This window comes from Zalophus californianus, chromosome 8 (assembly GCF_009762305.2).
Source record: "Zalophus californianus isolate mZalCal1 chromosome 8, mZalCal1.pri.v2, whole genome shotgun sequence".
NCBI lineage: Eukaryota > Metazoa > Chordata > Mammalia > Carnivora > Otariidae > Zalophus > Zalophus californianus.
In genome coordinates this window covers 122,728,342-122,755,724 of record NC_045602.1, presented here as the reverse complement: position 1 = coordinate 122,755,724, position 27,383 = coordinate 122,728,342, and the positions used below count along the sequence as shown (strand labels likewise).

The 27,383-nt window shown below is 45.0% G+C and overlaps 1 protein-coding gene across 11 annotated transcripts in view; it reads left to right on the top strand.

Moving 5' to 3' along the window:
- PTPRT (protein tyrosine phosphatase receptor type T) overlaps positions 1 to 27,383 on the top strand; it is a 1,164,533-nt gene that overhangs the window by 715,319 nt on the left and 421,831 nt on the right. For all 11 annotated transcript variants that reach the window (XM_027622224.1, XM_027622220.1, XM_027622223.1 and 8 more), the window contains one exon: positions 12,240 to 12,536. In XM_027622224.1, the coding sequence (XP_027478025.1) occupies positions 12,240 to 12,536 (297 nt within the window). The remainder of the gene's footprint in view (positions 1 to 12,239; positions 12,537 to 27,383) is intronic.

Here is a 27,383-nt window from a genome sequence, read left to right as displayed (position 1 = left end):
CTGATGTCTCTGAGGCTGGCTCTTGTAGTGTTGGGGAAACCGCAGACCAGATCTAACTGCTGAGACAGACTGAACTTGCCTGGGGTGAAGGAGCGATGTTGGAGTGATGCACCCAGAAACAGGAAGCCTTTCCTTCCTCCTTCAGCCTTGCAGCGTCCCTCTATGGTCCCCTATTGGTGGGGATGAGCATGGAGCCAGGTGGGGGAGCAGAGATCCTAGCCCCAGCTGCACAAAATAGTGTGGGAGTGTTTGGAGCAAGAGAGTGGCTCAGTAAGTGGCCCAGGGTGCTTGGGTGGCAGCTGTCATGCTCACTCTGGGCCTGAGGTCCATGGCCCCCATGGGTTGCGTCTGCCTCTTGGATCCCCATCCCCACCCCAAGCTGCTTAGCTATAGGACTGAGGGCATAGGGCCGTTGGGACAGCCCTCACCTGCCCGTTTTCTATCCTGGCCGAGTTCACGGATCCTGAGGCAGCACAGCTAATCCAACTGTGGGTGAGATGAGCATTTGAGAGCAGGTTTTCCCAGAGAAACTGAGGCCCAGGGAATGACTGGAAGCTGGAAGAGAGGTAGGAACAGAGAGAGGAGGGAAGAGTGACAACCTTCAGGCACAGTGTCAGCTCCTCAGAATGGTCTTCCGTGGCTGCCGTATGGAAATGTCCTGGCTTGCCGTCTTCGTCCAGCTCGCTGCTTCTCTCTTCCCTTTAAAACTCTTACTGCAACCTGCAGTTTTGTTAGCCCGCAGGTCCGATTCCCTTTATGGTTGTTTAAGTCTGACTCCCCTCTCGAGTTTACGCTCAGGAGAGGCGGGGTCTGGGTCTGTTTTTGTTCACACTGTGTCCCAGCACCTAGCCTGCCGCCCTACAGGGGCTCAGTACATATTTCAAGCTAAACTGTGTCTAGGAAAACTTGAGTGTCAGTGAAGAGATCAGGGAGCAGGGAGTAGGACCTGCAATCAAGGTCAGATGTTAGGCACAAGCCTTCCCGAAGCCCTGGTCTCCCTTCCCTGCTTGATTTTTCTCTAGAGCACTTTCTACCACCTGACGTTCTAATTTTCTGATTATCTCCTGTATTATATCATCCCCCCTCTGCAAGAGAACATAATCCCCTTAAGGGCAGGGAGGATTTTTGGATGTTCGGTTCACTCTTACATCTTATACAATACCTGGCACGTGGTGAGAGCTCAGAAATGTTTATTAAAAGATTGAGTTTGTCCAGTGCTTTACTTTTGGCAAAGAATACTCATATCACAACGTCACAACTGCCTTTGTTGTTATTCTCACTTACTTCTTAGGAATGGTATGAGGGACTGTTAGAATGTTTAACATCCAGACTGGCCTAACTCATCCCTGGGTGGGGAGGTGGTGCTTGAGTGGGAGATGGGGGGATTTCTGTTCCCACGGCTTGTCTACTCCTGTGTCAGAATCTTTATGACTATTTGCTCCTTTGTTCTTGGCTCTTCAACTTTAAATATGCTATCTCCTCTGCCCGGGGTTTAACCTTCCCACCCCCTAGCCTCCCTCTCCTATTCCCACACACCTTGCATCTTTACCTGGTTAAATCCTATTCATCATTTGCCCAAGGCCCTCTCTTTCAGGAGAGCCTTCTTGGCTTCCAGACTCCACATTACATTGTCGGTGATTTACTCTCAAATATTTAACAGTAGAATGTTATGGATGAGTTCTAAGTTAAGCTGTAGTTATAGGTTAACCCCAGTGCTTCCAGCCTTCCAATCAAGAACACACGGTTCATTGAAAATCTGTTGGTATCCCTGTCAAGAAGCTCCTACTCCAGAGACAGTGCTGCATTACCCAGGTGTTTCTGTTGCCAGATCTTGATCGCTAACCCTCATTTTGTTAATTAGCATGCTAAATGTCAGAAATTGGTTGTTGTGGTTGAAATTGGGGACCTGTTGACTAGCATAATAGTAAGTAGTGTGAGTGGGCTCTAACTAGTGAAATTGAAGGTAATCAAAATAGGTGGGCTGGCCAAGATATTTTTAAAGCTCTTTCTGGACATACATAATGAAGAAGAACCCAGAAAACTTCTAGCCTTGAACTTAGGGTGATTGATTCCCAAACAGCCCTGGTCACCCATTGCATAAGGAGGATTCCTGGTTTACTGATGTGACTGGAAGGGTAATTGATTTTGCCCCTGGAACAGAAGTAGGCAAAGGACAGCTCTGGTGTTGGCTACCTGTTTTTGTAAATAAGCTTTTATTGAAAGACCCGCACCCCTTTGTGTGGGGATAGTCTGTGTGCCTTTCCACTGCACTGGCAGAGATGAACAATCACAACAGAGACTGTCTGACCTACAAGGCCTAAAACATTTACTATCTAAGCCCCTTACAAAAAAGAAAAGAAAAACATTTGCCAACTTCTGCAAGGACAGATTTCTGGGACTTCCTTGAACTTTACAGAATAGATGGTGTGACCTGTTCTGTGTCTGCTTGCTAATAAACATTTGTGTAATAAGTGGTCATCCATGTCGTAGAATTTGGCCTGAGACTTGCTTTTATTATAACCTAATAATGCAGTTGTGGGAGGATCATTAACCTTCACTCACCTCAGATGTCTTTGGTGGCTTCTGGAAAAGGATGTGAGGGTTGTGCACGAGTCATGAGTCAGTGGGCTCAGATGAGTCTCCAGCGCTCAGCTCTGTCTTTCTGCCATGTGCTTCCCGGAAGCCCAACACTTCCCCTACAAAAAGGCGCTTCCGGCTTCATCGTTCCATTCATCACTGCTGTGTCTGCGTCTCCTTCTAGAGCATGAGTCTCCTGAAGGCAAGAAAGTGTCTGTCTTATTCACATGCACCCCTAATGCCTGTCCTATCTCAGAGGTTCAAGATGTGTTTGTAGAAATAAGGACTAGACAACTAATCTTCGACAAAGCAGGAAGGAATGTCCAATGGAAAAAAAGACAGTCTCTTCAACAAATGGTGTGGGGAAATTGGACAGCCACATGCAGAAGAATGAAACTGGACCATTTCCTTATACCACATACAAAAATAGACTCAAAATGGATGAGAGACCTAAATGTGAGACAGGAATCCATCAAAATCCTAGAGGAGAACACAGGCAGCAACCTCTTCCACCTCAGCCACAGCAACTTCTTCCTAGAAACATCGCCAAAGGCAAGGGAAGCCAGGGCAAAAATGAACTACTGGGACTTCATCAAGATAAAAAGCTTTTGCACAGCAAAAGAAACAGTCAACAAAACCAAAAGACAACCGACAGAATGGGAGAAGATATTTGCAAATGAGATATCAGATAAAGGGCTAGTATCCAAAATCTATAAAGAACTTATCAAACTCAACACCCAAAGAACAAATAATCCAATCAAGAAATGGCAGAAGACATGAACAGACATTTCTGCAAAGAAGACATCCAAGTGGCCAAGAGACACATGAAAAAGTGCTCAACATCACTCGGCATCAGGGAAATCCAAATCAAAACCTCATTGAGATACCCCACCTCACACCAGTCAGAATGGCTAAAATGAACAAGTCAGGAAACGACAGATGTTGGTGAGGATGCGGAGAAAGGGGAACCCTCCTACACTATTGGTGGGAATGCAAGCTGGTGCAACCCCTCTGGAAAACAGTATGGAGGTTCCTCAGAAAGTTGAAAATAGAGCTAGCCTACAATCCTGCAATTGCACTACTGAGTATTTACCCCAAAGATACAAATGTAGGGATCCGAAGGGGTATGTGCACCCCGATGTTTATAGCAGCAATGTCCACAATAACCAAATTATGGAAAGAGCCAAGATGTCCATCGACAGATGAATGGATAAAGAAGATGTGGTGCATATATATATACAATGGAATATTATGCAGCCATCAAAAGGAATGAGATCTTGCCATTTGCAACGACATGGTTGGAACTAGAGGGTATTATGCTAAGCAAAATAAGTCAATCAGAGAAAGACATGTATCATATGATCTCACTGATATGAGGAATTCTTAATCTCAGGAAACAAACTGAGAGTTGCTGGAGTGGTGGGGGGTGGGAGAAATGTGGTGGCTGGGTGATAGACATTGGGGAGGGTATGTGCTGTGGTGAGCACTGTGAATTGTGTAAGACTGTTGAATCACAGACCTGTACCTCTGAAACAAATAATACATTATATGCTTAAAAAAAAAAGCTAGTAGAAATGGAAAAATGAACGGGGGCGGGATTTGGAGGGGGAGACAAATCATGAGAGACTATGGACTCTGAGAAACAAACTGAGGGTTTTAGAGGGGAGGGGGTGGGGGATGGGTTAGCCTGGTGATGGGTATTAAAGAGGGCACGTATTGAATGGAGCACTGGGTGTTATACACAAACAATGAATCTTGGAACACTACATCAAAAACTAATGATGTATGGTGATTAACATAATAAAATTTTAAAAAATGTAAAAAAAACTAATGATGTGATGTATGGTGACTCACATAACAAAATAAAATTAAAAAAAAAAAAAAAAAGAAGGACTAGATACAGCAGTATCCAAAGGCGCATTAATGGAAGCTTGCTGGCTCCTAACCATAGTTGGTTAAAAGCATGAACCCAACAACCCACGTGATCGAGAACCACGCCAGTTACCTACAGGACTCCTATTCTATCTTAATGGCTCCTCTACCTGCCTCCCTTCCAGAGGTGGGAGCTGTATTTGAGGGAGCACAGCTCTGTCAAGTCCCACCTATGAGCTTGGTGGAGATTCTCCTTAGTTCCCCTTACAACCCTGAAAGGCAGGGAATACCACCCATGTTCTGCATAGGAAAAAAAAAATGCAGCACAGGTGCAGATGGGACACATGACTTGCTTTAGGTTCAGGTGTTCACAGAGCCAGTGTTGTTTGTACTATGTCATGGCATCTCCAGTGCTCAAGAGTAGTTTTTCATTAATTAATGAGCCAGTGAACACATACAGGAATTACCTTCTTTATTTCACTGCTACAAGAAATAGCAGCGAGTCACCTTCTCACAAGGTAACATGTTCCCAGCCTTGCAGGACTCCGTTCATCAGGATGAGTAGGACCCGGTGACCCTGGATGTGAGTGTACCAGCACTCTCCACAGAAGCCTCTGGATTCCTGTCCTTGCCTCCTTCTATAAGATGTCTGTGGTAATAGTCAACAAATTCTTGTCCACCAAGCATCTGCAATAAATTAAAGGAGGTGGTGGAAAGTAAGCACGAGAGTGGGTTTGGATAATGCTGGGAGGAAGATGGATTTTAATTTTGTTCCTTTTACCTTTTTTTCCCTTCGTGTATCATTTCCATGCAGAAATTGCAAATTAATGGTCACATCAAAATATCTGTCAACGTATTACTGCTCTTGCAGTATCAAATTATACTGGCAATAATGTTTCCAGCTGCCTAGGACTCCATTGCAATTTAATTTGAAAGGAATTCAAATTGCATCTCCAAATGGATAAAAAATTAATTTTACATACAAGCTATCCACCTCCACATTTTCAGCCCCATGCCCCAAATTATCTCAATGTAGGTTCAACTTTGAATAGTATATATGTTACAGCTAACTCCACATGCAAAGATGAATAAATAGAAAATTCATGATTTGGAAATCTGCTTTGCTGCTCTTTTTTTTAATAAGATGTTCTGCCTTGATTAAGGTCATTAGGAGATTCTACAGCTATTGCCTTTGACAGTAGGAATGGAAGCTGGGCCCACAGAGAACAAAAAAGCCTCAAATTCTGACTTAACCACGTAACTATGCCTCACAATTGGAGTATAAGGAGAGTCCTGATTCACCCCTTACTTCTTTTCCCTTGCGGCAGGGAGGAGCTTAATTCTGGTTTGGTCTTCAGCCATCACCTACTTTCTATATTTTACTCATTCCTCAGCTTATTTATTAAGCAGCCATGTGTTCTAGTTATGAAAATGAAGAGATCTAAGGACTCACATGGGAGCATGTGAACGTGAACGGAGCCTATAAATGACTAACCTGCAGTTTGAGAAGATGTACGGAGGAGATGTGCTGCTGGGCTAAATAAAACATGATGGAGGCATCCATTGCACCTGGACGAGGAAGGCTTTTGGAGAAAGTTACAAGGAAAGGGTGGCTTTGGTGCTGGGCCTGGAATCTGTTGACTAGGGATTTGCCAGTGGCATCCCAAGCAGCTAGAAGAACATGGGCTAGAGCAGGGAGGTATGGGAGGATTCGGGATGTGATGCTTGGCTTTCCCAATGTAGAATTTGAGGAGTGAGCTGTGGGAAACAAGGAAGGAAGTTTGGAGGTGGGAGGGTATAGGTTGCAGGTTGGTCTCAGGTATTAGGTTGAAAATGGCACGTCAGGAAGAAATGGTACACTAGTAAGATCTAACATGCAAAAGAGGAGAAGTGCTCGGAGGCCAGGAGGACCAGCCTGCCTTCCAGAGGCAGCTGTGGGAATGAGGGGGCCTCTGAAGACATGAGTCAGTCCGTCACACGCAGACCCACACACACACCTGTCCCTAACCTGTGCAAGAACACAATAGGGTCTAGGGCAAGAACAGTTAGAGCCAGCAGCCCCTTGCTTCTTCTTTCCTCTGACTCTGTCCCTCCCCCACTAAAAGCCTCATGCAAACCTGTGTGGGAACTTCAGTCCTCGTGTCCAAATTCTGTTCACTCCCCCCAAATGACCATTCTTTGGTTACCCCTTGCGCCTAGGGATGCACACTCATGGGATCTAGTCTGAGGAAGGGCAGACCAAGGGAAGAGGTTCACACAGGCCCCAGAAGTAAATTTGGGGCCCTGGGGCAGGGAATTCTGGGGGTATCAGGTAGCTGGGTCCTGGTCCAGAATAGGGAGCGCGGGATGCAGATGGGTGCTTTAAAGGCCCTCTGACTCCTGCTGCAGGAGGAGGGCACAGGCCGAAGAGGGCTAGCCCAGGGCTCCTTAATGCACAGGGCTCAGGACAGGGCCCCTGTTGTCAGGTCTAAGGGCAGAGAGAGAGGTTACCCAGAGGCCAAGCTGCTTGGATTTTTCGTCACAGGAAGATTTTCCAGCTTCCCAGACAAGCCACACTCTCTTCCCTCTGTTTGTCTTCTCATTGGCCTGGAGGCTGTTACTTAAGAGGGTCATGTGGGCATGGCCTTCTCTGGTGGCTGAAACCACCCTAGGCTCGAAGCTTGGACACATTTACATGGGGGATGTAAATTCAACAAACCAATCTCCACTGCACACACGAGGCTTTCTTGGCAATTTCCAGCTTGTTTGCACCGACCCCAGTGTAAACCCAGGACTCTCTGTGCTACAGACAAATACCAGAGCAGAAGCTGGGTTTGGAGGCTGAGGTTTGGGGAGAGGGGTCAGACTAAAAGCATGAGTGCTTCCATGACACATTTTGAAAACTAGTTTTCATTTTGTGGATTTCAGGACACTCTTTTTGCTTGAATGCAAAAATAAATATGTTCACCATAAAGACTCTGTGACATCGTGGCGGGGACTAAACTGGGATTGTAGAGTCAAGGGTCCGAGCTCAGTTCCTAAGAACAGGTCACCATCTGTTCATCACGGTTTAATAGACATGAACTGGCCCCTCGAAGGACCCTGCACCATGTGTTGGGGCTTGCTGGACAAACAGAATGTGGTCCCTGGCAGCCTGGGAGGAGTGACAGATAAATGAACAAGCAGTTCCTAGAAAGCGTGACAAATGCTGAGTGGGCTGGACACCTGTGCAGAGTGCCGTGGGAGCCCAGAGCTGAGGACTTGGCTGTGTGGCTCTGGGTCAGTCATGTCCCTTCGTTGGCCTTGCTTTTCTATGCCAGAGAATTCTGTTCAGCATGCAAGTGCCTAACCCAGAGTTACTATGTCATCAGTAGCCACTGTCTTTCCCTTTCTGGGGTGAGAGTTCTCAAACTTTCAAACACTTTCATCCACACCTGTCTAACCCACAGCTCTACCCGAAGTCTTGCCTTTTGCATAGGAACTGAGCCTTCCTTGATCTTCTTAATTTTTGTACTCTGGGAAACCCCCAGGGTCATGCCTCAAGGTTATCAGTAACACGTGGCCGTATTTCCCCAAGTACCTTCGGCCTCTGGTCCCTGTGTTCTCAGGTGGTATTTCAGTGGCCCAAGGGAGGCATGCAGATCTCAGTCCTTTCTAGAATCCCCAGGAGGTCCAAACCCTTTTGTGTTATTTTGAGGACCCTGTTGAAGATCTCGGGGTCACACAGAGAACAGGCACACTGGGCTCCCGGCAACATTCTGCCACCTTGTTCGCCCTCATCTTCTCCTGTTCAGTCCCAGCCGACAAGTGGATTCCTTTTTCTCTTCCTCTGAAGGCTGAGCACAACTGATCCCAGGGCCCTGGGGATGCAGCTTATGCTCCAAATAAACTTCTTAAGGCATTTCTCCAAGAAAGGCCATTTTCTCTAAGAGGAATGCCCACTGTTAGACAGAGGCAATTTTCTCTCTCCCTTTACAGCTCATTTTATACTCATTAACAGCCCTCTGAGATTAGTGCAATAATTTCCACTTTATAGAAGAGGAAATGGAGGCTCAGAGATGAAGTGCCCTTGCCCAAGGTCGCACAGCTAGTGAGTGCCAGAGTCTGGCTTCAGGCTGCACTCCACCAGGCTCCACTGCTCCCTGTGGCCTGAGGACAGAGGCATGGGCTTCAGAGGAAGCAAGTAACATTCCCAGTGCCCTGACCCTCCCACTCTGGGAGGGAGTCTCTGCTCCGTGGCGGGCTTGCACCATCCCTTCTCCTCTTGGAAAAGGTGCCTCTGCCTGCTACCTCCTTTAAGAAGAGCAGGAAGGTGTTTTGAGTGCACAGCTGTGCAGGTGAGCTGTGGGGGGAATTCTGGAGAAGCTGAGACCAGCAGTGGGAAGACAGGCCAGTGGTCAGCTGAGCACTAAGTGTGGTGGAGTCCCGCATCACCCTCTCCAGCGGACCACTGGCTCCTGAGGGGCAAGCATTTCTGCCTCAGTTCTCGGCCTCCTCCCAGCATCCTCCGCAGATGGCCACAGGTTCGTGCTGACTCCGTGCCCCGTGCTATCATGGCGCAGCGCAAACATGGGGGCACTGGACCCTGGGGGACTTAGATCTCAGCCGCGCACTCACAATGTGGCACCGCCCACAGAGCTCTGCCTTCCTCTCTGACGAGACTAGTGATGCTTTCCTCACAGATGGTGGTGAGGTCTACAAAACAGGCCATCTTTCCATTGGCTTGATACTCCCTGGGGCCCTCCTGTGCGTGTCTCTGGGCTGCATGCGGGCTCCTGGGACGAGCAGACAGCGCACCTGCTCTGACACACAGGGCTTACATTCTAGCGGCCAAGGCCAACTTTTGAAAAGCTGCCGACTGCAGAAAACGAATACATAAAGAAACAGTGAACAAGAGGAGAAAGAAAGAGCCACTGAGCTCTCCCCAGGGACTCAGCAAGGACATCTTCAGAGAGGAGACAAAGTGAACAGGAGTGAAAGCAGGAGAGGGTATGGCCCAGCTCCAGCAGGGTGGGGCAGGGTGGCAGGCAGAGCGCAGGAGAGGGGGTGGGAGAGGCCGGCTCCGCTTCCCTCTAGGGCATGCGCAGCACCTGCCCGGACTCTCTCCAGACCCCTCTGGTCAGGCATGGGTTCTGACTTTGCACACTAGGCATGTAATCAGGTAGATAGAAGTTCAAAAACTCCTCTTTGCCACTTGCTGGTCTTGCTACTCTACACAAGTTCCTGGCCCTCTCTGGCCTCAGTTTATTCATCTGTAAAGTGGGGCTGGCAGTCAGTCCCTCCCTCACAGGGTCACAAGATGATGCAGTGATAGAACCCAGCACCGTGCAGCTGGCTATCAACAGTGTTTTGTTTTTATTGTTTCATTTGTGCTTTAAGGGCACATTGGAAATCCCCCAGAAAATATTTAACATGGGCTTGGCACTTCTTAAGATGTTTAACACGATGGACAACTCTTGGATTTAAAAGGGTCTTACATGTTGCCATTCTCACTCTCTAAGGAGATGAGGTGAGAGAGCCTGAGGAGTGATGATCTTATTGGGGTGTGGTGTCCGTTTTGAAGGCACCCCCGGAGGAGGCGTGTCGTGAGGTCCTGAGCAGGGCTGGGAGAGTTCTTGTGTCTGGACCTGCTGAAAGGCTCCAGCTGGGCGAGGCCAGTGGAGAGGCGCAGACTTCCCAGGCAAGCAGCTTCTCGCTCTCCCTGGACTTGTACATTTGTCCTCATGCCGTCAGGACCAAACGGCCACACCACATCCTAACCTCCCCCCGCCCCCACTACAGGGACCACACTTTTCACCTTATTCTGTGTGGGCTCAGCACAATGCACCCTCAGCAACAGCTTGTTCAATGTCACATTTTCAAAGTCACCCATTTGCTTTTGGAACGCTGGCTCTCTTTTACACAAAGGACCTGTGAACATGAATAACTGGGCTGTACAAGTGACCGTGAACTCCTCAGTCGATCCAGAGCCAGGCTGCTCGCTGTCTCCAACAGCACGGGAGCAGGTCTGGGCTGGTTTGGCCAGGCTCCCTGACATTTCTGGGCATCCTGCTCAAAAGAAGACTGCTTGGAAGTGTGTTCCTTGGTAAGGCTCTGACACAGTTCACAGGATGTTTTTCCCTATAGGGGCAGGTCAGGGAACTCTGTTCGCATCAAGTCCCTCCCTCTTTCCTACTGCTACATTGGCACAGGGGCGGCCTTACCCCTAAATGCTCTTAGGCGACAGAATGCGAATACCCCTAAATTCAAATACCCCCAAATGCTCTTAGGGTGATAGGATCCGTCATTTTGCATAAGGATGCTTCGCAGCACTGCCACTTAGAAGACTTTCAGAGTAGAGACAGCATACGAAACCTTATTTGTATCGCTATTCCTATTGCTGCAAAAGAAAAACCACCATATATTTGAGTGCTTACTAAGTTCAAGGTACAATTCTAACTGCTCTGCAAACAGCATTTCATTTAACCCCCCACTGGTGAGGTTAGTATTACTGTTATCCCTGTTTTATAGGTGAAATAAAAGATGAACCCAAAGAAATGACAGAACTTGGTCAAGTCCAATAGGTAGTATAGAGGGAAAATACTGATTTAATCTTTAGCCTGTGCTTAAGTACTTCCAGCTAAAATAGTCAACACAAGAACTTATGGGGATGCTGATCACAAAAGAAGTTATGCTTCTATTATAAGAAATGCCTAAGCGGGGCACCTGAGTGACTCATTCGGTTAGGCGGCTGCCTTCGGCTCAGGTCATGATCCCAGGGTCCTGGGATCAAGCCCCGCATCAGGGGAGAGCCTGCTTCTCCCTCTCCCTCTCTCTGCTGCTCTGCCTACTTGTGCTCTCTCTCTATCTCTGTTAAATAAATAAATAAAAATCTTAAAAAAAAAAAAAAAGAAATGCCTAAGCTTTACAGAATGACTTCACATGCGGGGATTTTTTGTGTGTGTGTGTTTGGTTTGTTATAATCTGTATATATGGGGGTCTGGGACCACGTGGGAAAGGTTGGCACAGCAGTAGAGTGTGAAAGCATGACCATATCTGCTTTTAAAGATTGATTGATTTAGAGAAAGAGAGTATATGATCAGGGGCATGGGCGGGGGCGGGGGGGAGAGGGAATCACAAGCTGGCTCCACTCTGAGCACGGAGCCCAACGCAGGGCTCAATCTCACAGCCCTGAGATCATGAACTGAGCTGAAATCAAGAGTCAGATGCTTAACTGACTGAGCTGTGTTGTCAGTGGAAGTAGGGGAAATTGCAAGGTGTAGTCAGTGGCGCCTGTGACCGTGTGGACAGACCGAGCACTGCGTCCTGAGCCTGTGGCTGGAGTTGCAGCCTGTGCACCTCCGTGCCGTTAACGAGAGTGAGGGGGCTGATTTCCCAAGGGGAGAGGATGTGGCTGGATTAAATGTCAGGCAGGTCAGAACTCCAGCAACCATCTCAATTCGTATATCCCCGGAGTGTTGTGTGTGTGTGTGTTGGTGGTACTCAGGGTGGTTTCCCGGGGTACCCTGATGAACCTTTAAGAATTTAACAATTTTGCGTTTTTTTAATAGTTAACATTTACGTATGGCAAGTGATTCGGGTTTTCCCTTTATATAGTTAGGTTTTCTTTTAGATGCATGCATTTAAGTAAGAAGAAAAGAGTTTGATTTACAGAAAAATGTGAATTAAATTGTATTCTCTGTGGCAATAGTCATGAAGGCTGTGGCTGAGCTAAGTTTGGAGGGCTGGTCCCCCCTGTTTTAGCAGAACACCCCCCCCCCCGCTTCCAGAAAGTCCTCAAAGCCCCCGTGTCTTGCGTGTGTTTCTTGCAGACCCCGTGCACGGCCCGCAGAATGTGGAGATTGTGGACATCCGCGCTCGGCAGCTGACCCTGCAGTGGGAACCGTTCGGCTACGCGGTGACCCGCTGTCACAGCTACAATCTCACCGTGCATTACCAGTACGTGTTCAACCAGCAGCAGTACGAGGCCGAAGAGGTCATTCAGACCTCTTCCCACTACACCCTGCGGGGCCTGCGCCCCTTCATGACCATCCGGCTGCGGCTGCTGCTGTCTAACCCCGAGGGCCGAATGGAGAGCGAGGAGCTGGTGGTGCAAACAGAGGAGGACGGTGAGTGGGGGCGGGGGGTGCTTCCTCGGGGTCAGGCCATGCTGAACCTGTCCGGGGGCCACACCCGTCAGTGATGCGGTTTTCTTTCTCCCTGCATCTTTAATTTCCTCCTCTGTAGCCGCCTCTTTGCCAGGGTCTTTAATGGAGGGCACTGCAAAACTCCAGGGGCCGCTGTACCCGTAGACGCAGACACGCCCTCAGATTTGCCCCTTCCACACCCCCCATCCCTCTTCTCACTTTATAGCCCCTCCTGTGTCCAGTGTTTAACCATACCAGGGCCTCCCAGACAGGCATTGTGTATTGTGTCGTTTAAGCACATTGAATCTGGGAGTCAGACCACTCCGGATTCTGCAGGAGTTAAAATTAAAAAAAAAAAAAAAAGTAAATTAAGTAGCACAGGCATTGGATGCACCCAGAACCGAGTGCTCACCCGGATGTCCGACAGGCAGCTCAAAGTATCCAAAAATGAACCAGTCTCCCCTTCCATACTGATTGCTCGTTCTGTGTTCCTCATGTCAGTGAACTGCATCCAGTAGATCAAAATAAAGATCTGAAATGAGCCTGGAATCCTCCATTTCCTCTCCCCCTCTCCCACCCCACACCCCACCCTCACAAGGTTCTGACGAGTGGGTTTCATGCAGTTTACCTCCTAGCATGGCTCTTACCATGGGGACTCCGACACTCCAGAGCCACGTGTAGCTCCTAGAACACATCATGTTTCCCACCCTCTGTCCTTGCCTGAGCTGTTTCTCCTACTGCTGTGGCCTCTCCCTTCATGTCTGTGAGACAAGCTCCATTCATCTTCAAGTCTTAGCTCACATGCTGCTTCTTCCAGGAAGCTTTCCCTGACTGCTCCAAGCCAACTTGGGTGTTCCCTCCCAGGCTCCCGCTGCATTTTCCAAGGAACTCCTTGGAAAGCAGTTATCATTTATGGGAGGACAGAACTTGCTGGTTCTAGGACTTACCTAGAAAACACTTTTTGATGGCTGTATTTCAGTTTTCCTTTCAGCCATGCTGTCACTGGCTTCATGGGGGCATCTTTAGTTATTTCTTTGGAATCAGACTGTGAGGTAGAGATTTGGGTGTACGTGATGGATGAAGGAAGTTTTCCCCAGGGAGGCTGGGAAGGGAGGTGGGGGCAGGACAAGGAAGGGCAGGAAGCCAAGGTGCAACTTCAGGCCATGTCCAGCAAAGGGGGCTGCGACCCGCTCTGCAGGAGAACTCTGCAGGGCAGGTCATGCATCAGTCTTGCCCCCGATCAGGGAAGGGAGCTGCCGGCATGGTTAGGGCTGGGATGCAGAGGGAGGATTGGGGGAGGAAATTCTCGGGAAGTGTTGGCTGTCTGCGCATGCAGACAAAAGGTGGAGGGGCACAATGATGGTATAAAGGGTTGGGAAGGAATGGGCAGAGCACTGTCATTGTCAGCCGTGTGAGGACCCTATCTCCACTTGACCTGGGTGGGCCTTACAACCTCAAGGCAGAGCCTCTTCCGTGGCCATCCCACCTAGCACTCTTGTTTCACAGAAGCAAGTTCACGGACCTGGAGTGACGGCCCCCGCTGGGGTCCAGACCCACATCCTCAGCTGCAAAGTCCCCTAAGGAGAAAGGGGAAAATGCGCCACCCTCTGCTCATCCTGTCCCCCAATTCGCCTTTCCCCAAATCCCATCTTACAGCTGGAACTTTTACACAACCCACCTACGTGGTGGACCCTTCGTGACCACCCTTTAAATTCATCATCGCAGTGACTCTGCAGGACATCGTCCCTGCAGACTCTGCTTTTCTAGATAGTAACTGCAGTGGAAACCCAGCCTCTGTCACCTTGGCCCCCCACCTTCCTGCCTTGCAGTGAACTTTTGTCCTCTGGCGGCACAGTTCTCCTCTGGATCAGCCTCATCAGGCAACCCGAGTGCCTTGCTCCCTGTGAACCCATTCTCATCCGACCTCCAACAGAGGGGTGGGCATCCGATCCGGGCTTCACCTGCAGCCGGCCCTTTCCCTGGATGGCTCTGCCGTTTTCAGAGATGCACAACACCTCCTCCAGCAGGTACAAGGATGTGCTGCTACAGAAGGCGAGCTCTGGAGCTGCACACCTCCGACAAGCTACTTACCTGCTCCGTGCCTCCGTTTCCTTGCCTCTCACATGCAGATACAAATAGTGGCCATCTGATAGGTTGTTACTCTCACTAAAAGGAATGGTATGTAAAGAATTTGGAATGCTGGCACCTGGCTGGCTCAGTCGATAGAGCGTGTGACTCTTGATCTCAGGGTTGTAAGTTCGAGCCCCACGTTAGGCATAGAAATTACCTAAAAATAAAATCTTAAAAAAAATTGGAATGATGTCCAGCAGACTGTAGGTTTTCAGTGAATGTGGCTGCCACATTTGGATTAAATCACAGAAGAAAAAATGTCTTGACAAAGGACCCTATAGCACAAGCAATGCAGAAACCGGCAGCCTGCCCTAGGACACCTCTCCAGAGTTCTAGACGTGCACTCCAACGGGTTGGAGAAAATATAACCTAGACTTTCAAGGCGTAGTGATGTGGTCAGTGCCCGATCTGAGACGCAGAGGCAGGGCAGGAAGGCTGGTTCAGTGGCAGGGGGTTATTAGACAGGGGGGTGCCGCCACTGTTGAAACTCAGCGTGAAAACTCAGGAGTCCACGTGAATGCTAGGATTTGGTCCAGGAGCAGCTCTGAGTGTTTCCTCCAGGATGCTCTGTGTACCCTGGGCTGCTTTATGAGGATTACCTACATGTGCAACAACAAATCCCAAGTCCCATCTTTAAGCCATGCCTCAACCTCTCCCTTTCTCCTTCCTGTCACTGGGGGAGAGGGGGAAATCACAAAGCCTTTATCAGAATAACTCCAGAACAGCTATGCTTTGAAATTAAACTTTAATTAAAAACCATTAATAAAACATCAATTCCTACTTTGCAGAGACGTGTGGACGTTATCATATTAAAAACACCAACCTCCAAGACAGCGGTCCTCAGTCTCCCAGCTGTGCTGAGGGGAGACTGCCCAGGAGCACAGACCCCTCTCTGTGCTGGGATCAGGTTCCGTTCCTCCCAAGGAGGGAAGAGGCACCATTTCTGTTTGAGGGGAACTCATTCACCTAAGGACAGGCTGAGGAGGGATCATGTCTCCAGTGGATGATCTAAAACCCCCCTCAGGGAACCATGGAGCAGCCTCTCAGATTGAGCTGCCTGGATTCATGCTGCTTTTGTCTCTGCTCCAAAATTGTCTTCGGGGAAATTTGTAGAATTGGTAATTTCAGTGTCCCAGTGCTTTTGAGGGCTTACAGAGTAATCCACCACTGGCGAAAGAAGCTCATGGCCCCTGAGCCCCATTGCATCAGTTGGGAAGCAGCTAAGAGACTAAGTGGGTTCTTTATTTTTCCTTTTTGTCACAGATGACTCAGAGAAAACTGTGGCTTACTTATTTAGTGCTTCCTTCTCTGCCTTTCCCCAGACCACAGTCACAATTATGAAATGGAACCATATGAGACCTCGAGCCATAAAACAGTGTTGATGATGGTCTCACTTTGGCTGCCACTTTGGTTTACCGAGCGCTGACCCCGTGCTAGGCACTACTAGGCGCATTAGGTACCCAGGATTTTCTTGTGAAATGTTTCCAAGCTGTAGAAAAATTTGAGAGTAGTGCAAAGAAGACATGTGAACCCTTGGCCTAGATTCACTGTTGGTGAACACCATGCTCGATTTTCTTACTCATATACGTATGGTATGTCTGAAATGGAGATATCACATATAAAAATACATGTAATATTTTTAAGTCTTTAAAAGTAAATTGCAGAAATCCCAACATCTGATCTGTCAACTCTTTGAGGGTGTATGTTACTTAAGGGTAAGGACGTTCTCCTGCACAGCCATGATACTATAGAACATCTAAGAAACTTAGTATTACTTGAAAAATAATCAGGTAGACAATCCACGTTCACATTTCCAATCATGTTAAGCGTGATTGTTAGGTGACAAAACCAGAAAACAAGACATTTTTGGCAAAAATACCACATGGGTTGGTGATGTGTGTTTTCACTGTGGCATATCTAGAGTTACATAATGTCAGAGAGCCCCTGACATACTGCCTTTGGTCACTTAGATTTAAGTCCCTCTGCTGTAAATACAGTCCTTTTCCCTTTGGAGATAAGCTTGTCGGTGCAGTGGTGCTTTGAGGCCTGGTGAGTTCCTGATTCCCCCACGAACTTCTCACCCAGTGCTTTTAGCTTCCTTGAAAATCCTCACCTGAATCGGTTACTACACTGGTATTTATAAAAGGGTGAATTTTATTTTGTTATTTTTTAAAGATTTTAGTTATTTGAGAGAGAGACAGACAGAGATAGTGACAGAGAGCGAGAGTGGGGAGGAGAGGGAGACGCAGGCTCCCCGCTGAGCAAGGAGCCCAGTGCAGGGCTTAATCCCAGGACCCTGAGATCATGACCTGAGCCGAAGGCAGATGCTTCACCTACTGAGCCACCCAGACACCTAAAAGGGTGAATTTCAAATCTATCCTTCCCTCTACATGTACTACTGAGCATTCTTCTTTATAGAAGGGTTTTCTCTCCCCAGCCCCTTCCCAACATTTTTAGTATTCCTGTTGACTCATAGATCATTTGTTTTTGACTCCTTGTATTAAAATCCAGTACTATTTATAATTCTCTTCAGTGCTCGCATTCTCTCATCTGTGGCTAGTGGGTTGGCTCCTAGGTTCTTTTGACATGTTATCATTAGTCTTCCTTGCTTCTGCCATAACAAAATATTCTAGACGACCCTTGTAATATCTCTGACCCAGACCTGAAGTCAACCACTTATCTAAGGATTCCTGGTTGCTTTCAGTGGGGAGTGGGATTTTGGCATTAAGATATACATCTTAGCTTGATCCAGTGGGGTGTTACTGCCTCTAGACTCAAGTAGGTAGAATGGAGGGATGTAATTTATCTGTTTTAAATCATAAGGTTGTACTGATTCAAATCACCTCTTACCCTCATTCTGTACATAGATCTCCTTCCTCCCACTGTGAGAACCCTGGTTCTCAGCATCCACACATTTCTTCATTTGCTCCATCCCACAATGCATATAAAATAGTTTCAGAATTACAATACCAATCCCCGCAAAAAACAGGAAAGCTAGTATGTTAAGTTAAAGATTTTCTTTTTACTTTCTCCCTCTGGAAGCAGCCAAAACACCATGTTCAAAGGCTTAGTCTTTTATCTGTGCGGTTTTATTATTGACTTGATGCCCAGTTAGGTTTGTTTGTTTGTTTTAAGGTTTGCCTTCCCCCTCCCCATCCTTTTGATTTAATTTTCTTGTTTTTAAAATCAAAACAGTTGCATGGTTCAAAAGTCAAAACTACATAAAAAAAAAAGTACGCTCAGAGGTAGTACCACCAGCTCTGTCTCTCATACTGTCCCTGTCCACACCCGGAAGGTCACCATTTTTATTCATTTCAGATACTATTTTTCCTCTAGTTCATTTTACAAAAAAGGTAAAAGTCATTTCTCTTTTTCTTGTTTTTATATAAAAGACAGCACAAAAGATATACTCCACATCACATGTCTTTGTTCACATAATATACTTTGGAAATCACTCCATATCGGTGTGTACAGATTTGTATCATTCTTTCCGATAGCTGCATGAGACATATTATGTGGATATGCTGTGGTTTATTCACACAGGGTGCTGTGGATCCTGAGGTTGTGCTCATTACTTGCTATGACAAATAATCCTGTACCGAATAGCCTCATGCTTACGTGGCTTGGTATTTGTGCAGTTGTATTTTCAATGTAAATTCCTACAAGTGGGATTGCTGGGGTCAAAAGAGAAACAAACATGCAGTTTTCTTAGATGTCGACACTCATTTTACATTTTCCTTTTTTTTTTTTAAAGATTTTATTTATTTGAGAGAGAGAGAGAGCAAGAGCACGAGCAGAGAGGAGAGGGAGAAGCAGGCTCCCCACTGAGCAGGGAGCCCGATGCGGGGCTTGATCCCAGGACCCTGGGATAATGACCTGAGCCAAAGGCAGACGCTTAACCGACTGAGCCACCCAGGCGCTCTCATTTTACATTTTCACTAGCAATGTAAATTCCTTCATCTTAACACCAAATATAAGAAAGCAAACAGTATTATTTTTCCTATTTTACAATAAGGAATTTTAAGCTCCCATATAATTTATAGTAAATATATAAAATATAATTGATTATAATTAATAATATGTGCAGAATATAGTAATACAATTGATATGTAATATGATTAGTGATGTATAATACATATGTTACTTAATACGGTAAATGGACTTGCATTGTAGGGAAGACTGAAGTGTCTCAGGAGTGCGTGCCTGTATTTTGTGTGCATTTCTAGAAGTCTCAGTATCTGGTTCCTCAGCTGATAGGAAGCTAGAAGGAGGCTGCATGTTGCTAGGGACAGGTGTGTATATAGTAACAAGACACAGCACACGAAATCTAGAAAAGAGGCAAGTGAGAAGAAAAGTATAAAAGGCAGTAAATAACAAGGCAACAGTCCACAGTCATTTGGTGGAAGGATAAAAAGCTTTACACAGCTTAGCAGGTCCTGAAAGCATCGTTTAACTAGAGCCCAGTACATTTTTAAGGTTTACAAAGATGACCTTGAGATATTATAAAAGGTAAGGAGAACTGCAGTTGTGGTTTTTGAATGCTTGTGGTGACCGAGGCATTGTGCTGATGTCCTTCATTCTTGCAGTGAGTCACCAAATCCTGCAATGTTGGTGCTTTTCTATAGTTTTGGGGAAGAGAACTCTGAGGCTCAGAGAGTTCAAGGAACCCGTCCCAGGCTTCCAAGCAACAAGTGGCAGAGCCAGTTAATAGATCCTGAAATCTTGTCCATGATTTCTTTCCCCTGACCATCTCTATTAGATAATCCTATAACCTACCAAACCTCCCCAACACTGTCTGTGCTTTATGTTTTCTATGGCATTCATCATCATCTGAAATACTGTGTGTGCATGTGTGTGTACATATGTACATATATACACACACACACGTTTATTATCTGCCAAGCACATAGTAGGTGCTCATTAACTGTTTGGTGAGTGAATGACTATCTGATATCAAAGTCCATGCCTCTTCCCAGTATCTCAGGGCCCTGTTTATATGCACTGTTTAAGAAGGGGAGGATAGGTGGAAGGTAGCTATCTATACTCAGAACCAACTCATTCTGGCTTGCTGGAGCTGCTCATTAGCCTCTCTTCCCACCTCTTAGTTACGTGATACCATATTCATTGCTCAAAATTGTCATATTGGCGACTTTACACTGTGGATACTGGCAAACATGTTGGTGTTTTGTTTTTCCTGGAAAGTTGGTTGTGAAACATTTACTAATACACCCCTGCAAAGTTCCATTAAAAAGATATATTTGTGGGGCGCCTGGGTGGCTCAGTCAGTTAAGCATCTGACTCCTGATTTCTGCTCAGGTCATGGTCTCAGGGTTGTGGGATCAAGCCCCTGTTTAAGATTCTCTATTCCCTCACCCCCCAAACCCCTGCTAAATGCCTTGCATGTACTCTCTCTCTCCAAAAAAAAAAAGTATTTGACATCTTAAAATGTAAAAATTTATCCAGAAAAAAAAAATCTTTCCTTCAGCAAGACTGGGAATCTGTCTTGTCTCCATCAGACACACTTACAGATTCTGGTGACCTTCAAACCATTTTCGAATTATTTTGATTTTTTCTTAAGTTAGTTCTGAGTCTGTTTATAATGAACCAACCAGCCAACAAATATGGCCCCTGGAATGGAGAGGCCAAAAAAAAAAAAAAAAAAAAAAAAAAAGACCTAGACAAAAGAAACAGGATGGGAACTTCTCTTGACTCTGTGGGGCTCTGTGCTTTCAACATGAGCTGACTGACTTTCCTCTACTGCCCACAGGGTTCACCACTACCAGCCCCACTTCCCAGATATGGAAATGGGAAGAAGAAAGGAAAACAGGAAAGGAGAAACCTTCCCTTGATTACACTCTGTCCCCCTTTACGTTGAAATGAAAATTTCCTTTAAATTACCACCTGACTTTTAGGCACAAGAAAACATCTGGTTTAATTACAGTGAATTTACATGAACCTACTAACAAGAAGCACAGTTAAAATTAGCAATTTTAGTGCGCCTTTTTTTTCTTAAGGGAATGAAATTATAAAGTAATTAACCTTTGTTGTAGAACTCTGTCAGAAGGATGGAAAGTTCTGTGCTGTTAGATACAAGAAGAAATGAAATTGTGGGAAGGGAATATGTGGACTCATTAAAGAATTATAAAGAAAAAAAAAGACTAAAGTAACACAGAATTAGAAGATAAGATGAAAGTGGAATCTTTCTGGGTCTTTTCACAATGGGGGTGGGGGAGGACCCAGTTGAATCAAAACAAAGTAAGTCTGCTTCGTTGGAAGGACATCTTGACCTTTGGAGCAGTAGTGTGGTGTGGCCAAAAGAGCCTTGGTCCCTGGCTGAGATGACCTGGCTTTGCTACTCAGAGGTGGTGACACTGTTTTTCAGCCTTTCTGAACCCACATCCACTAGAATATGGAAAAAAGGGCCGATTCAGAAAATACTTTGGAGTCAGAAGGATGCAGGCTCCATTCAGGCTCCATTCACTACGTTGTTATGCAGCCTTAGTTACTTGCATACTTGGCACTGCAGTGTCTCCGTCTGTGAAATGGGGTGATAATACCACCAACCCCTTTAGAGTGTTCTACGTGAAAGTCTGTATGGAAAGCCCTCAACTTACTCTCTGCCAAGAGGACACACTCAGTGGTGTGTGGCCAATATCAGACATGGAATGCAGATTTTAATCAAAGGAATGTAACTAGAGAGAAACCAAAGCAAGGATCTTTGTAAAATTTCTGTTAATCATGGGCAAGGGGCCATTTTAGAATAACTTATAATACCTCTGTAACCTCGACCTCAACTATCTCACTCCGACTGTAGGAATGAGTGTGTGTGCCAGGGTTCCAATAAAATTTTATTTATAAAACAAGCAGCTGGTTGCATTTGGCTGTAGCCGTGGTTTGCTGACCCTTGATCCGCACTGATTCCCACTAATTATATCCTCCTAATGTCTTGACTTTACAATCCAATGATATACTAATGGTTTCCCCAATTGGTGTCTCCGGGCTGGACCTCTCCCCTGCCCTCCAGAGTCATTTATCCAACTGCCTGTTCAGCCTGTCCAGCTGGATTGCTAATCGGTCTCTGGATTAAACACGTCCAGAACTGACCTCCTGATCATCCCTCACCCATCACCAAACTCATTCTCCCCACAGTCTTCTCCATCTCCGTTAATGCCAACTGCCTTTTTATTAGTGGCTGGAGCCGAAAACCTTGATTGCTCACTTTTATCACACCCAAGGCCCTGAATACCTTTCAACGTGGATTGTCTGTGGTTGGCACCCCTTTGCTTTGGACGAAGCAGCAGCCCTGTCCACCTCCCACATCCCGTCCATCAGCACATTCTCTTGGCTTATCCTTCAGTCAACAGCATGACCTCAGCCATTGCTTACAGCCTCTACTCCTCGCTCTTTGGTCCAAGCCACTGTGATGTCCCACCTGGATTATCGCGGTACTCTCTTAAATGCTCACTCAGCTTCAGCTCTGGCCCCTGCACTCCTCTCAGCACAGCAGGCAGGATGATCTTGTTAAACCGTGAGGCAAATCATATCATCATCCCTCTGCTCAGAACCTTCCAATGGTTTCTTACGTCACTGAGATGAAAAAACCCTAGTCTTTACATTGGCTCTCGGGGCCCCACGTGGCCACAACTACTGGCTGCCTCTCTGGTCTCATCTCCTTCTGCCTCCGCCTTACTACACAGATCCAGTTGTTGTTCTGCTCAGCTCTCCCAGCTGGGGTCCATCCCTCAGCACCTTTTCACAGGCCATTTCTGCAGGCTAGAATGATCCTCCCTCAAATAAACAGGGCTGATTCCTACACCTGTCTCAAGTCAGTATCACTTTTCAGGGGGCATTGTCCTTGACCTTTCTCTGAACAACTGGAAGCCTCAGGCACCACACTCTGTCCCTCTTCTCTGCTTCATGTCTCTCATTAGCATTTATCATTGGACATACTATGTATTTCACTATACATTTTATTATCTGTCTTCTCTCACTAGAATGCACATGGAGGAGGCCACTTTTTTGTTTTGTTTACTGCATATTTTCAAGCACCCAGAACAGTGTCAGGTAGAGAACAGGCATGCAGTAAATAAGTTATTGAATGACTGAATCTCAAGTCTTCACATTTTATCTAAAAATAGATTTTAGAATTATTTACCTTAGAAATGAGAAGATGCTTGTAGAAGGCTATTTAATATACTCAGTAAGCTATGGGAAGGATGGCTTTTATGATGAGCAGTATAACACCATTCAGAAAGAACAGAGGCAAGAACACCAAGGAAAATAGGAATAATCCTGATTCTGCAGAAAAGCAAATTGGTGTATCTCCAGGCTACACTAGAGCAGTTCTCCGAGAATGTGATGGGACCAGGGAGAGGAGCAAACACAGAGTAACACTACCTTTGTTCCAGGCACTTTGCTCAGCATTTCACATGTACTGATAGATTGAATCGCTACAACATTTATGAAGTAGGGACTATTTTTATCCCCCACTTTAAAGGAAACTGAGGCACAAAGAGGTTAAGCAACTTGCTCCAGGTTATACAGCAAGAGATGGCAAGAACAGGACTCACACCCAGGCAGTCTGGCTCAGCCTGTGATCTTAGTCACCATGCAGTGCTGCCTTTTGGGTCAATAGGACAAAAGTGTGAGTTTCCATTCAAGGTGGTGATCTGATTCTTAAACTACCTTCCCGATGAAATAAGAGAAGAAGACCTCTAAACCTGCCCTGGGAACTAGAAGAGGATGCCACCCCCAGGCCAGAAGGAAGGAATGCAACGCAGTGTTGAAGAACGGGAACCTACATGGGAAAAAGATGACTGAGCTGTAACTTCATTGAAAGAAACCCCTTCCTCGCCCTGGGGGCCCAAGAGGAAAGGCTTCCAAGGCCAACTGCATGAATACCCTCAAACTCTGACTGACCATGGCTGAAGGCAAGGGTGAGCTTATAGCTTGGCGTGGACGGAGTGAGGGTTTGGAGAGCAGGAGATGACATCTTTATATGTCAGTCCATAGTGCAGAGAATGAGAGCTCTCTCTCTCTTTAAGCCTGCATATGGTAAATAAGGAAAAGAAAGGGATTTAATGAAAGGCTAGCTTTGGGAAGAGATGCTCCAGTTAGAGATGGGGGCAGTGTTCCAAGTGACTTAAGGCTGCCTTAAAGATATCAAAACAGTTCTCTCTTCTGACAAGAAGCTTCCTGCCACCTGGTTATTTTCCTTCTCAAACCTTCCCCATCCCACCCTTAATCACATAGACCTCTTATCTGGCCAAGTAATAGATGGGTGTATCTAAATTCTTCCCTTTCCCTCTGGGTTAGAAATAATTGAAACAGGGACTCCTATAATCACTAGCAGCACACATCTCGACCCACCAAACTAAACCATCTCGTTCTACCTTTTTTAAGGCTGCATAAGGAAAGATTATCGGGTAGATGAAAACGTGCTTTCACTCTTATTAAAGGGGACTAACCTGATAATGCAAAGCAAATGTCCCCTGAGCATTATATCAAGAAGCAAGATTTAAAAACAGAGTAAAACAGTAATCCACATTCTCACCAGAATATATAAATAAGTGCTGGAGTAGAATGTGTACATGGAATGGAAGTCAATAATGTAAAGAGGTTAGTTCTCCCAGACTGATCTTTGTAAAAGAGTTTAGCACTATTTACTGTATTATGATTTTTATTTAATAATAAACCCTATAGTGCTTAGGGATGTATATTTAGGAAATAAAAATTATAATGAAAAGCAAGATTCATTATTATTAGGAAGTTAAGGTTACCTTTTGAGGGCATAAAATTGATTATTCATAAGTTAATGAGATGTATATTTGTTTTATACACTTGTGTAATGCTTATTTCACAAAAGGATAAAATACCTTTAATACTAAATACCCTTTTATACCTATAAATTTTACCACTTATGGGATATGGAAAAATTATTGGCAAAATATAAACTTCAGAACTTCACTCAGCACACACACAAAAAAGACTTATATAATTTCACAGCAAATGGAGAAATAGAATCCGTAGTTTAATAAACTTTTCCAAGAAAGAAAATACCAGTTCTGAATGGTCTTACAAGTACAATCACACACTCAAGGCAGCGGTATCTCCAATTTTACACATACACCTTCAAAGAGCAAAAAAATAAGTGATACTTGACTTTTCATTTTATGACATTAGTGTAATTTTGATACCAAAACCAGACAAGCTTATTATAATAAGAAGAAAAATTAAATGCACGTACCCCAAACAGAATATTAGCAGACAATCCATTGCTGTATACAACTAGGAAAATATTATTTTAGAAAATCAATATTGGTTCAACATTAGTAGATCCATTAATGTAATTCACTACATTAACTAAAAGAGGGACAAAAATGTATCATTACTATACTAGACACAGAAACCCATCAGTTAAAGCTCAGCATGATTTAAAAAATATATATATTCTTGTATACCAGGAATAAAAAAGACCTTCTTATCCTGATAAAGGAAAACTAAGAAACCTACAAACATCATAGTCAATGATAAAATAATAAAATCATTTCCTTTAACATTGGAAAGCACACAGATACTTATCATTATCTCCACTAAATATCATATTGATGGCTGTGGTTGAAGACAGGAAAATTAAATAGAGTTAAAAGATTGGAAAAGAACAAAACTATTATCAACTGCAATGCTATGACTATTTACATAGATAACCCAAAGAAATTTGTACACAAATTATTAGAATGAAGAAGAGAATGTAACATGCTTGACAAAAGTTGGCATTTAAAAGCCAATTGCATTTCTAATCACCCAATAAGTATGTGGTATGTTTTTAAAGATATTACTTACAATAGCAATAAATATAGGGTATTTAGGAATGAACCTAATGTAAGATTTCAAGATGTAGAGTATATATAAGTGTGGTATAAAGAACTGAAAGAGATTTAAAAAGACCTAAATGAGAGAGATGCCATGTTTATGGGTGGGAAAACTCAGTATTATCAAGACATGGTATGGAAAGACATAAATTATTTAAATTTGATCTATAATTCATGCAATTCCAGTACAGAAACAAGACATTTTTCAAATATGTACAAGGTCATCCTAAAATGTATATGCCAGAGAAAAGGCAAGAATATCTAAGAGAGGGGTGCCTGGGTGGCTCAGTCGATTAAGTGTCTGCCTTCAGCTCAGTTCATGATCTCGGGGTCCTGGGATCCAGCCACATGTCCAGCACCCTGCTCAGCAGGGAGCCTGCTTCTTCCTCTGCCTGCTGTTCCCCCTGCTTGTGCTCAGTCTCTGTCTTTCTTTCTCTCTGACAAATAAATAAATAAAATCTTAAAAAGAAAAAGAATAACAAAGAGAGTTCTGAACACAAAGTACAAAGTTACAGGCCTTGCTCCACCAGATATCAAGACTCACAAATCTTTGTTTCTTAGGATGATGTGGTATTGATAGCGGGATAGTCTAATAGAACAAATGAACAAAACAGAACCTAGAAATAGACCCATATGTATGAGGAAATGTGATGGAAGGCAAAGGTAGCATGGAGATCAGTTGAGTAAATAAATCTTTCTTTTTTGTTAAGTGGTGGTAGAATAGGGAGAAGAATTGAAATTGGATCCCTGCCTCACACTGTATGTGAAAACACAATTACAAATGAGTTGAAGACATTTTACAAACATCATAACTTTAAAATTATTTGAAGATAATTTAAGAAAATATTCCTATGACCTAAGAGAAAGTATTTCTTAAATAAGATTCTTTTGTTAGAGTTTATTTTTGCTTGGGTTTATCTGACCTTGGGATAATGATTCAAATGCAAGTAGTTGATTTAGGAAGTGGTCTGGGACACCCTGGTAATGAAGGGTGGAACAGAAGGGAAGGAAGCCAATACTGGTGTGTTATCAAGAAAATTACCTCGTGAGGGTGCCTGGGTGGCTCAGTTGGTTAAGTGATTGCTTTCGGCTCAGGTCATGATCCTGGAGTCCCGGGATGGAGTCCCACATCGGGCTCCCTGCTCAGCAGGGAGTCTGCTTCTCCCTCTGACCCTCTTCCTTCTTGTGCTCTCTATCTCTCATTCTCTCTCTCTCAAATAAATAAATAAAATCTTAAAAAAAAAAGAAAATTACCTTGTGAATAACTGGGTCTTAGAATCATGCCACTCCAAGTGTGATCCAGGGACAAGCAATGACTTACAAACTCTTCCTGGTCCATGACAAGATAATTATAGAGATAGAGATTAAGTGTTTTAAAAGGAGGTTGCATTTTTCTATGTTTTTAAATTTCACTTTTACTTTTTATTTATTTCATTTTTTAATTAACATATAATGTATTTTTTGATTCAGGGGTACAGGTCTGTGATTCATCGGTCTTACACAATTCACAGCACTCACCATAGCACATACCCTCCCCAATGTCCATTACCCAGCCACTCCATCCCTCCCACCCCTCTCCACTCCAGCAACCCTCAGTTTGTTTCCTGAGATTAAGAGTCTCTTATGGTTTGTCTCCCTCTCTGGTTTCAACTTGTTTCATTTTTCCTCCCTTCCCCTATGATCCTCTGTCTTGTTTCTCAAATTCCTCATATCAGTGAGATCATATGATACTTGTCTTTCTCTGATTGACTTATTTCGCTTAGCATAATATCCTCTAGTTCCATCCACATCATTGCAAATGGCAGGGTTTCATTTTGGATGGCTGCAT